Source organism: Pygocentrus nattereri, chromosome 15, assembly GCF_015220715.1.
Source record: "Pygocentrus nattereri isolate fPygNat1 chromosome 15, fPygNat1.pri, whole genome shotgun sequence".
Classification (NCBI taxonomy): domain Eukaryota; kingdom Metazoa; phylum Chordata; class Actinopteri; order Characiformes; family Serrasalmidae; genus Pygocentrus; species Pygocentrus nattereri.
This window is the reverse complement of record NC_051225.1, coordinates 39,088,070-39,101,446: the sequence shown is the minus strand read 5'-3', so window position 1 is coordinate 39,101,446 and position 13,377 is coordinate 39,088,070. Positions and strand designations below refer to the sequence as shown.

Here is a 13,377-nt window from a genome sequence, read left to right as displayed (position 1 = left end):
AGAAACTGTAGAACGGACTCGGTTTATATCACAATACCTACATTTAGAGCTGGTTATTCATTCAGCCTAATGAGAAACTGTAGAACAGACTCGGTTTATATCACAATACCTACATTTAGAGTCGGTTATTCATTCAGCCTAATGAGAAACTGTAGAACGGACTCGGTTTATATCACAATACCTACATTTAGAGTCAGTTATTCATTCAGTCTAATGAGAAACTGTAGAACGGACTCGGTTTATATCACAATACCTACATTTAGAGTCTGTTATTCATTCAGTCTAATGAGAAACTGTAGAACAGACTCGTTTATATCACAATACCTACATTTAGAGCCGGTTATTCATTCAGTCTAATGAGAAACTGTAGAACGGACTCGGTTTATATCACAATACCTACATTTAGAGCCGGTTATTCATTCAGTCTAATGAGAAACTGTAGAACGGACTCGGTTTATATCACAATACCTACATTTAGAGTCGGTTATTCATTCAGTCTAACGAGAAACTGTAGAACGGACTCGGTTTATATCACAATACCTATATTTAGAGTCGGTTATTCATTCAGCCTAATGAGAAACTGTAGAACGGACTCGGTTTATATCACAATACCTACATTTAGAGCCGGTTATTCATTCAGCCTAATGAGAAACTGTAGAACGGACTCTGTTTATATCACAATACCTACATTTAGAGTCGGTTATTCATTCAGCCTAATGAGAAACTGTAGAACGGACTCGGTTTATATCACAATACCTACATTTAGAGTCGGTTATTCATTCAGTCTAATGAGAAACTGTAGAACGGACTCGGTTTATATCACAATACCTACATTTAGAGCCGGTTATTCATTCAGCCTAATGAGAAACTGTAGAACGGACTCTGTTTATATCACAATACCTACATTTAGAGTCGGTTATTCATTCAGCCTAATGAGAAACTGTAGAACGGACTCGGTTTATATCACAATACCTACATTTAGAGTCGGTTATTCATTCAGCCTAATGAGAAACTGTAGAACGGACTCTGTTTATATCACAATACCTACATTTAGAGTCGGTTATTCATTCAGTCTAATGAGAAACTGTAGAACGGACTCGGTTTATATCACAATACCTACATTTAGAGCCGGTTATTCATTCAGCCTAATGAGAAACTGTAGAACGGACTCGGTTTATATCACAATACCTACATTTAGAGTCGGTTATTCATTCAGTCTAATGAGAAACTGTAGAACGGACTCGGTTTATATCACAATACCTATATTTAGAGTCGGTTATTCATTCAGCCTAATGAGAAACTGTAGAACAGACTCGGTTTATATCACAATACCTACATTTAGAGCTGGTTATTCATTCAGCCTAATGAGAAACTGTAGAACAGACTCGGTTTATATCACAATACCTACATTTAGAGCTGGTTATTCATTCAGCCTAATGAGAAACTGTAGAACGGACTCGGTTTATATCACAATACCTACATTTAGAGTCAGTTATTCATTCAGTCTAATGAGAAACTGTAGAACGGACTCGGTTTATATCACAATACCTACATTTAGAGTCTGTTATTCATTCAGTCTAATGAGAAACTGTAGAACAGACTCGTTTATATCACAATACCTACATTTAGAGCCGGTTATTCATTCAGTCTAATGAGAAACTGTAGAACGGACTCGGTTTATATCACAATACCTACATTTAGAGCCGGTTATTCATTCAGTCTAATGAGAAACTGTAGAACGGACTCGGTTTATATCACAATACCTACATTTAGAGTCGGTTATTCATTCAGTCTAACGAGAAACTGTAGAACGGACTCGGTTTATATCACAATACCTACATTTAGAGTCGGTTATTCATTCAGTCTAACGAGAAACTGTAGAACGGACTCGGTTTATATCACAATACCTATATTTAGAGTCGGTTATTCATTCAGCCTAATGAGAAACTGTAGAACGGACTCGGTTTATATCACAATACCTACATTTAGAGCCGGTTATTCATTCAGCCTAATGAGAAACTGTAGAACGGACTCTGTTTATATCACAATACCTACATTTAGAGTCGGTTATTCATTCAGTCTAATGAGAAACTGTAGAACGGACTCGGTTTATATCACAATACCTACATTTAGAGTCGGTTATTAATTCAGTCTAATGAGAAACTGTAGAACGGACTCGGTTTATATCACAATACCTACATTTAGAGCCGGTTATTCATTCAGTCTAATGAGAAACTGTAGAACGGACTCGGTTTATATCACAATACCTACATTTAGAGTCGGTTATTCATTCAGCCTAATGAGAAACTGTAGAACAGACTCGGTTTATATCACAATACCTACATTTAGAGCCGGTTATTCATTCAGCCTAATGAGAAACTGTAGAACAGACTCGGTTTATATCACAATACCTACATTTAGAGTCTGTTATTCATTCAGTCTAATGAGAAACTGTAGAACAGACTCGTTTATATCACAATACCTACATTTAGAGCCGGTTATTCATTCAGTCTAATGAGAAACTGTAGAACAGACTCGGTTTATATCACAATACCTACATTTAGAGTCGGTTATTCATTCAGTCTAATGAGAAACTGTAGAACAGACTCGTTTATATCACAATACCTACATTTACACTTCATCATAATTTAGAGCCAGTTATTCTCACACTGTTTATGACAGTTTGGATGTAATTTTGAAGTAAGCATGGTGTAGCTAAAAGTCCAGCTCACTAGCATTTTAAGCTGGTAAAGTTTCTCCAACATCAGAACAGTAGTTATTTGTACATATTTGTGGCGGAGCCTGGATAAGTCAACTGATTCACGTGGATTGTACATATATAAATTGTTTTTTATTGTAGCAAATATTGCGTAGTGTATGTGTACATTATTTACCATTCTACAGAAATGATGTCCCGTCCAAATCAGTTGTTCATGCATAATTTTTCATATATGGCCCGGAGCTGCACTCGCACAACATCTATAATTGCTGACAGATGTCAATGTATTTGATTTAATAGTTCATTAAGGCTTCTGTACAGTTTGTAGGAGAATGTGTGGGAGAGAAACAGCGCAGCGTTTATTCAGCAAAGAACCACAGAAACCATGTGATAATTAGAGAACGCTGCATTTAGAGCGATTACATTTGAGCTTACCTATGAACTTGGCTGTCTAGGCAGAGCTTTCTGTTTGTGACTGTTTGCCAGCAGGTCAGAAGATTGAATTCATATATCACATAAATAATGTGTTCAATCAAATCTTAACACAGTGAAGACCAGGGCTGCACAAAGTGGGGCCTGCAGGTCAAAATTGGGCCACCAGAAAGCAACTCTTAACCCCAACCTATACACACTCGGCTGCTGTCGGAGGAAAACCTCTCCGTTTTTGTCATTTTTCAGTTTTTCGACAGTTTTAAAATACCTCTTCCCCTTTACATTGTGTCTAAATTTCATGATGAATGGACTAAAAGAAACATAAATGATTCGGAATGAAGTCTGGTTCCACTGACTTCCATTAAACTCATTTGGAGATGAGGTTTTCTTCCGACAACAGCAATATATATAAAATTCCGACGAGAGAGGGAATATGTTTTATCCTTGTACAGCATGCATGCAGCAAAACTCCTACCCTCATGCAGTCTGATCAGATTACTGTTTAGGACAGTAAGTGTTGAAAAACAGAACAACAGAGCAGCTAAAGGCTGCCCCTTCAGGACAGAGGCGGAATTGTGAAAGCTGAGATGTTGGCAGGTTTCAGGAGGTAGATATAGCAGCTGATGGTAACGGCATTTACTTTAGTTCAGTTGTAAACGAAGAATGATGAAAGTTTGGGTAAAGTGTGTTCCAGTAACATTCTCTTCTTTCTTTCTCCACTAAACGTCACGTCTCTGAACTCATCAGGGCTGAAGAGTTTTTGGTAGCTGCTCTGTTTTGATTTTCTTTCAGAACTGAATCTTTTAAATTTAACAGGCTTCGTGAGATAAAAAAGCCTATTTATTTTTACTCTGAATTGGTTAGTTACTAAAGTAGCGAAGTAGAAGTACTTCATTAGAAATGAACTATGAAGCGATAGTCACTGGGAAGTCATAATATAAACATATTATGGACTAGTTAGCCAATAGTGTGAGAGTCCGAAAGTGCTTGAAAGTTTGTAAACTATATTTCTGCATAAATATGACCTAAAACATAGATAAAAGTCCTAAAAGTAGATAAAGAGAACCCAGTTAAACAAATCACGCAAAAAATATTATACTTGGTGATTTGTTTATTGAGGAAAATGATCCAATATTATATATTCGTGAGTGGCAAAAGTCTGTGAACCTTTGCTTTCAGTATCTGGTGTGACCCCCCTGTGCAGCAATAACTGCAGCTAAACGTTTCCGGTAACTGTTGGTCAGTCCTGCAGAGCGGCTTGGAGGAATTTTAGCCCATTCCTCAGTAAAGAACAGCTTCAGCTCTGGGATGTTGGTGGGTTTCCTCACATTAACTGCTGCTTCAGGTCCCTCCACAACATTTCGATGGGTTTAAGGTCAGGACTTTGACTTGGCCATTCCAGAACATTAACTTTATTCTTCTTTAACCTTCTTTGGTAGAACGACTTGTGCGCTTAGGGTCGTTGTCTTGCTGCATGACCCACCTTCTCTTGAGATTCGGTTCATGGACAGATGTCCTGACGTTTTCCTTTACAATTCTCTGATATAATTCAGAATTTATTGTTCCATCGATGATGGGAAGCCATCCTGGCCCAGATGCAGCAAAACAGGCCCAAACCATGATACTACCACCACCATGTTTCACAGATGGGATAAGGTTCTCATGCAGGAATGCAGTGTTTTCCTTTCTCCAAACATAAGGCTTTTCATTTAAACCAAAAAGTTCTATTTTGGTCTCATCCATCCATAAAACATTTCTTCCAATAGCCTTCTGGCTTGTCCACGTGATCTTTAGCAAAGGAGGGAGGGAAACAATGGTCTTAAATTTCCTCCATTTGTATACAATCTGTCTGACTGTGGTTTGGTGGAGTCCAAACTCTTTAGAGAAGGTTCTGTAACCTTTTCCAGCCTGATGAGCATCAACAACTCTTTTTCTGAGGTCCTTTGTTTGGGCCATGATACACTTCCATAAACGTGTTGTGAAGAGCAGACTTTGAAAGATCCCTGTTATTTAAATAAAACAGGGTCCCACTCACACCTGATTGTCATCCCATTGATTGAAAACACCTGACTCTAATTTCACCTTCAAATGAACTGCTAGTCCTACAGGTTCACAGACTTTTGCCACTCACAGATCTGTAACATTGGATCATTTTCCTCAATAAACAAATGACTAAGTATAATATTTTTGTGTAATTTGTTTAACTGGGTTCTCTTTATCTACTTTTAGGACTTGTTCACAAACTTTCAAACATCACTGTGTGTGTGTGTGTATATATATAAAATACACACACACACACACACACACACACATATATATATATATATATATATATATATATATATATAAATTTTTTTTATACACACACACATACTAATATTTCGTTGGACTGCCTTTAGCTTTGATTATGGCACGCACTCGCTGTGCCGTTGTTTCCGCAAGCTTCTGCAACGTCACATTTATTTCTGTCCAGAATTGCATTAATTTTTCCCAGAGATCTTGTACTGATGATGGGAGATTTGGACCACTGCGCAAAGTTCTCCAGCTCATGCCAAAGATTCTTAGTGGGGTTCAGGTCTGGACTCTGTGGTGGCCAGTCCATGTGTGAAAAAGATGTCTCATGTTCCCTGAACCAGTCTTTCAAATTTTGAGCCCGATGAATCCTGGCAGTCATTTTGGAATATGCCTGTGCCATCAGGGAAGGAAAAATCCATTGATGGAATAACCTGGTCGTTCATTATATTCAGGTAGTCAGCTGACCTCATACCATTGCTGAACCCAGACCTGACCAACTGCAGCAACCCCAGATCACAGCACTGCCCCCACAGGCTTTTACGGTAGGCAGTAGACATGATGGGTGCATCACTTCAGCCTCCTCTCTTCTCACCCTGATGCGCCCATCACTCTGGAACAGGGTAAATCTGGAATCATCAGACCACATGACCTTCTTCCATTGCTCCAGAGTCGGTTAGCCGGTTTTCTTAAGGCTACACAGCTGTTTAGTCCCAATCCCTTTGTGGCGATGCTCTTACTTTCACTATTAGACATATCCCAGAGTTCTACTGTTGTTTTTTCTACGATTTGATTTCACCAAACCTTTAAGTGATCGCCGATCACGATCAATCAAGATTTTTTTCCAACCATATTCCTTCCTTGAAGATGTTTCCCCACCATCCTTCCACTTTTGGATTAACATTTTTTCCACAACCACAGGATGTGTCTTTCGACGTTGTTTAACAAATGAGAAGCTACTCATTGCATCAGTTAAATAACTTGTTGCCAGCTGAAAGATAATCACCCATGCAGTAATTATCCAATGGGAGTCTCTTACCCATTTGCTTAGTTATATATTTCCAAAAGTTTTCACTCACTTATCCAAATAATTGAATTCAGGTGTTCCAGTCACTTCCATAGCCACAGCTGTATAAAGCCAAGGCCCTAGTCCTGCAGACTGCTTCCACAGACATTAGTGAAAGAATGGGTCGCATTCTTCAGTCCAGTCGTGAAATTTCCTCACTACTAAATATTCACTCACAGTCCACTGTCAGTGGGATTATAACGAAGTGGAAGTGATTGGGAATGACAGCAACTCAGCCACGAAGTGGTCGGCCACGTAAAATGACAGAGCGGTCAGCGGATGCTGAGGGGCATAGTGCGCAGAGGTCAACGACTTTCTGCAGAGTCAATCACTACAGACCTCCAAACTTCATGTGGCCTTCAGATCAGCTCAATAACAGCATAGAGAGCTTCATGGAATGGGTTTCCATGGCCGAGCAGCTGCATCCAAGCCTTACATCACCAAGCGCAATGCAAAGCGTGGAATGCAGTGGTGTAAAGCGCCGCCACTGGACTCTAGAGCAGTGGAGACAAGTTCTCTGGAGTGACCAACCACGCTTCTCCATCTGGGAATCTGATGGACGAGTCTGGGTTTGGCGGTTGCCAGGAGAACGGTACTTGTCTGACTGCATTGTGCCAAGTGTAAAGTTTGGTGGTGTGGGCTTGTCTTTCAGGAGTTGGGCTCGGCCCCTTAGTTCCAGTGAAAGGAACTCTTAAAGCTTCAGCTCCAAGAACTTTGTGGGAACAGTTTGGGGACGGCCCCTTCCTGTTCCAACATGACTGCACCACCAGTGCACAAAGTAGGTCCATAAAGACGTGGATGAGCCAGTTTGGTGTGGAGGAACTTGACTGGCCTGCACAGAGTCCTGACCTCAACCCCATAGAACACCTTTAGGATGAATTAGAGTGGAGACTGTGAGCCAGGCCTTCTCGTCCAACATCAGTGTCTGACCTCACAAATGCTCTTCTGGAAGAATGGTCAGAAATTCCCATAAACACTCCTAACCCTTGTGGAAAGCCTTCCCATAAAAGCTGAAGCTGTTATAGCTGCAAAGGGTGGGTCGACATCATATTAAACCCTATGGATTAAGAATGGGATGTCACTCAAGTTCATATGCGTGTGAAGGCAGACGAGCGAATACAGTATATATACTGGAAATATGGTGTATGTGCGCACAGTCTGGTTCCATTGACTTACATTATTTACATTTTCATTTTGGAGATCTCTGCACATCTCTAACTGTACAGAAGCCTTACTGAACTATTAAATCAACATGTATTGACGAGTGTCAGCAGTTATAGGTGCTGGTGTGAGTGCAGTTGTAGGCGTCCATTAAAATGGTGCTTTACAGTTAACACAAGAGGGTGAACTATCGATTGGGACGGAATATATTGCCAATAGAGCTGACAGATGGCGATATTTCTTGGCTTTTGTTGTGTACCTCACCAATATACCTCACCTTATCCTTTCCTCTCCTGCTGTTTGGGCAGAACGGCAGCATCTGCTGCTCAGTGGAGCTGGACTGCCTCCAGAACAACTAGCCAGCGTATATTCCTTTTCTTTGGCCCGCTTCGTACCTCCTGGACTCCACGGATCATCAGAAGCCTCGGGAGTTTTTTTGTTTTTTTTCTGTTTTTTCCTCTTTCCAGACCCACTGTTACCGCCAGTTCCCTCTTTATCCAGAATGATTTTTGTTTTCTTTTGTTTTTTTTTTTTAACCCCCATTTTGCACCATTTCTGTTGAAGCAGATGGGAGCAGACTGTTGCCAAAGGCTTCGCAGGAGGAGAGGCAGTGGCCTTTGAACTAAAACACTAAGACTGAAGAGAAATCTTATTATACCAGGAGTCCCACGGGCATCCAGCCACTCTCCACTTGTGCGTGTGTGTGTGTGTGTGTATGTACGTGTGTGTGTGTGTGTGTGTGTCCTAAAATCAGGAACAAAAAGTCTCTGGACAAACCGAGCAACACTGGTGGACTGTGAACTGTCCGAGATTTGTACAGTAGCCATCGTCCTGTCCGAAACAAAACATTTTTCACGTCGTCGTTTGGTGGAGTAATGATGTGCTGGATCATTTCTGGGCAACGCGACACGCTTACTCTCTCACGCTTTTCTAAAGTTGCTGCACTTTCACATGTTAAGGGCCACAACATGATGGTTTAACCTTTAGAAATCCAGAGTTGTTATTGTTTTGTTATATATTAGATTATGTAACGGCATAATAACAGCTTCATGTGTTTGACTTTCCAAATAAGCAACACACCTAGGCTCAGTCCCATTTCTTATATTTTACCCCTACCGCTCGTTTTCGGTTCTCACCTTGTCCCTTGGAGGGTTGAAATCTTCCCTCCGAAATGGGACCTTAAATAAAACGAGCGTTGCTTCATTAACAGCTACTAGCGACCCTGCCAGTCTGCAGTGACAGCAGAGGAGGGTAAACTTATTACTACCCGTCCCTAAATCTTCAGTATATGAAGCTGAGGTCAGCTATTCAGCTTCTTGTTTGAATTGTCCCGTTCCACCTTAAATTGTGTAGCAGTTCTGAGTTGCCAGAATATAACTGCTGCACCATTTAAGGTGGAACGGGAAATTTAGCTAGCTACCCGAGACATCAGCACTACTAGTGATTTTTTTTTTATGCTTGTTATGAAGAAAAGGACCATAATGCATTGAAATGATATTAAGCTAAGATCATAAAATGTATGTATCCTAAATTTTAGCTGATTGGTCTCTTGTGCAGTCATCTTTTTTTCTCAGAACGCTCTATTTGGAGTGAGCCTCTGATCCCGTAGCTCTAACACTTTGCCCTACCCCTCTGTATCAACAAGAATCACACAAAATGTAGGGGTAGGGCTGAGCGGTGGGGGCAAGAGGTGGAATGAGACTGGGCCGTAGACTCATAGATCATTCGCTTATTTAGTTTCTAGTCAAAAAAAGCAGAAAGCATTTTTAACTCTCACACTGAAGCCTCACCAACTAAATCTAAAGCTCCTCAGAGAACCTGCAGACACGCTTCCACAGTTCAGTCTCAGAAGCTGGTAGATGAATTTCTGAAGTAATCAAACCCGTTCAGTGGTGCTGAGGTCTGGACTCTGGGGTGGTCAGTCCACTGTCCAGCTTCTTTGTCTGATGTGTCCGTCTCCTTTTCTCAGTGAGGTTCTTCTTGATCAGCTACACGTCCTTTCAGACCCACAGCGCTGAGTGGTCTTCTCACAGTGGAAGGATGGACAGAAACACCTGTGGATGTTTTCAGATCTGAAGCAGCTTGATCTTCTCCTCTCTCTCAAAGACGGAAGCTTTTAGTGCTGTTTATCTGGTTGGGGCAGTTTTAGTGTCTAGCAGGTCTTCCAGGTGGTTGTTAGGAGCCCCATTTTCCTCTTTTGGAAACTCGCTTTCCTTTGACCTTAACCTTTTTTGTGCAAGCGGATTAGATTATTTTATATTTAATCTCCTCACAAATATCTCTGTAAACCGGCCGTAACTGGCTGGTTTTAACGGACTGGAAGGATGGAAGAGTTCAAGTGGCAGTGACGTGATCTTTGATAATCTATTTAGTTGTTGAGGCTTCTGTGTAATTTTCTGCTAAATACATGTCATCTGCTTTGTGGATAACACTGAAAAATCAATAACTTGGCTATTTTGAGTTGAAATAAACTCTGCCCAGTCCTGTAGTTATTCAACAAATTACATTTTAATTACATTTTCATTTCATTCTATGAAAAGTATGGGCAGATTTCACAGAGTTCACACTTCTGATTTGTTTCACATCAAAATGTTTTCTATTCTACACAACAAGACCACACGGGCAACAGTAACAATCAGATTCAAATTGTAATAAAATAACTATAATCTGGTCTGGATTAAAACTTTAGAATCTGCACTTTCCAAACGATCTCTCCTCTCGTTTCAGAGAACCATGAGTCAAAAAACGGTGTGTAAATATAAAACTACTGTGATTTCTGTTGTCATGGGCAATAACTGTGACTTCTAAGGGTTAAACACGTGTCTTTATTTAAACTAAGCCTAGAAGGTCACTGCAGGGAAAAAACTGGTACGTTTGTGTCAGCCCACTAATCCCAAAGGTGTTTTGCTAATTGTTGACGCTGAAGCGGTGGGAGTGAGGAGCATTAGCATATCCTGACTGATAAGTGTGACAGGCAGAGGCGGCTCAAGGAGGAGTAATTAAGGCGCTTCACACAGATGACGGAGGCTTTCATATGCCAACAGTTCACAGGAGGTCAGCCGTGTTTGCTTATTGGAAAGCTCATTAAGACCACGGAGCGGCGGCCCGCAGCACCGCACTGCTTCCTGACGCTTTCTTCCGTCCTTTTGTACGCCCTGTACTCGCCCGCACCGCTCTACACTTCATTAGTGCGCAGGTTACTGTTCTTATGAGCAAGAAGGAATTTTAGCCCGAAGTACTGCAAATTTTATATATATATATATATATAATATGTAATCATGTGCACACTTAGAAAATACGGTTCTTCAAGGGTTCTCTATACAACCATATACAACACGTTCTTCATCAACATGAACAGTAATTTTTACCAAGCATGACAGGTTATAAATTAAAGAACCTATCAAGAACCGTCTTTTCTTGCTTAAAGTGAAAATCTTAAATCTAGTCAGTATAATCTCTCATTGTTTTAAGAATATTTTATTAGAATAATAAATAATAAGAATTATATTTCTAGACATTTAATATTGGTAAGTAGATTGAGAACATGGTACAAATAGTAACACAGTCTAGAAAGTTTTTTTGACTAGATTTAAGATCTTTTCACTAGCCTATTATATATATATTATATTATATATATATATATATATATATATATATATATATATATTGCAGTGGTAAGGAAAAAATCATGTAATTAAGTGTTTTTTTAACTGAATGATCTTCTCTCTCTAATATGTGTAACACCTCATTCAGTGTCCGTTAATTGTACTGTCAGAATGTTGTATTTGAAATTCACAAAATAAGGAGTGTCGAGGTGAATTTACCATTTATGCCCCACCTACAAATGCATCCTATCTACTGGTGTGCGGTTGGAAATGCTGTCCAGGACGCCATCGTTAGGCTGAATGAGATTTTGGCCAAGCTGAAGGACACAAAGCTAGTTACATTCAACAGTGTGTCATAACACATTTCACATCACAATGCAAGCATGAGCTGCATCCTGAGTCTTACCACAGGGGGCGCTATAGCAACAGCCAAGTCTCTCCAAACTGGCATAGCAGACGAGCCGTTGAGTCTCAGACGAAGATGCTTTACATAAATATAAAAGATGACGCATTATCCTTTCAATTACAATAAAAGCTGCTGTCCACGTCCAGCTGTTTGACTTTGTTGGAATAACAGTACTGAAGGGGGCGCTAGAGGACAAATCGGAGAGGATCTACTGAGTGTTTTAACCCCCACGTTAATGTAAGGACAGATGGTGAGTTTGTACAGAAGGACTGAGCGTTTGCATTGCTGAGCTCCGTCATTTGCGTTGAGTGTGTTTCTGTTTCTGGCCTCATTTAGAAATGTGACTAATAGGCTAAACAGAAAGTTCACTGGCTTTAGCTGCTTTAGTGTTGCTCCCGTGCTCAAGTTCCTGTAAGGGATTTGATGACATTTTACTCTTCATTCTGCCATGCAGAGCGACATTACAGCAAAAACAAAGCACAGCGATGTGTTTAATAGGTTATATAAATAAAGCTACTTGGGGTCTGTCTCACAAAAAGCACTATTTATACCTCAAGCCGTATTCCAACGGGATTAGTTTTACATAAGGAGATGGGTAATGTATATTTAACCGCCGTTTCTCTGATTTTAGTGCATCTGAATGTACCGCATCAGTCATTTTTACCCACGGCGCACAGTGAGAATTCTGCCTCCTTTTACCTTCTACAAAACGAGCCATAAAAATAACCTCAGGTTATGTTAATCCATGCAAATCAACATGTCAGTAAAGACGCTGTCATATCCTGTGACTAAAATCAGGCCGATATGGATCACTGACCTGCCTCACGCCTACAACTCAGAACACGTAAGAATCACAGAAGAATGTCTGTATATGGTGAAGTTGACTTGGCTGTGGATTCCCAACTAATGGGCGACGTAGTGACGTTTAACACAGCAAAACAGAAGGAAATAATGGTAAATTAAATGTTTTAAAATGTTTTCTACTCTTTTCTGGACTGGAGGTGGTGTGTTAATCGAGCAGCTGCTCCATCTGTGTCACTTATTAAAGCAGTAAGCCACTAGAGGCCATGCATTACTGGGATTTTGTCACAGGGTGTTTTTAGGTACAACATGCACTAAAACCCCCTTCCCCATGAAAAAAGTCACAGTAATGGACAGCCTCAACTAGGTTATTGATTTTAATGGCAGTCAACATGAATAATAGCTAACATTTAAAAGTTATGATCACTAATAATCGACAAAAGCACTCCACCAAGAAATGTAGTTCCTTTAGAGTATGGTATTGTTGCCAAGCAACCGTGGACCACTGAATGAGGCGAACGTTCGGTTGCCCATCGCTGTGTATTGAAGTCATTTCACGAACATTTTAACTTGCTGTCGTATAACGATGAACAAATGATGACGCAGCACTGCCTTATGCAAAACCTTTGCTTTATGAGTACTTTTTGTTCATCACATTACCACCACAAGTCTTATTTAGCACCAATCCAGAGACGCCCCTATTCTCGCACTGGGGCTGAGCCTCAAACGGCTCCCTGCTCCCTACAAAGTGCACTACATAGGAGTTTAAACACTGGATCCTGCAGCTCAACAGTGCTTAATATAGCTAAAAAAATAAGTCAATAAAAACAGTAATTTATGAGTCCGCCATATCCACACGCCATAAATGATGCACTGATCGGATGCAGAAGCTAGA

General features: G+C 40.3%; 1 protein-coding gene across 1 annotated transcript in view; it reads left to right on the top strand.

Annotated features, from left to right (window-relative positions):
- LOC108411071 (protein kinase C-binding protein NELL1) overlaps positions 1 to 9,597 on the top strand; it is a 406,580-nt gene extending 396,983 nt beyond the window's left edge. Inside the window, exon 20 of the mRNA XM_017682451.2 lies at positions 7,979 to 9,597. Within this exon, the coding sequence (XP_017537940.1) occupies positions 7,979 to 8,029 (51 nt within the window). The 3' untranslated portion in view covers positions 8,030 to 9,597. The remainder of the gene's footprint in view (positions 1 to 7,978) is intronic.
- The last annotated feature ends 3,780 nt before the right edge of the window (positions 9,598 to 13,377 follow it).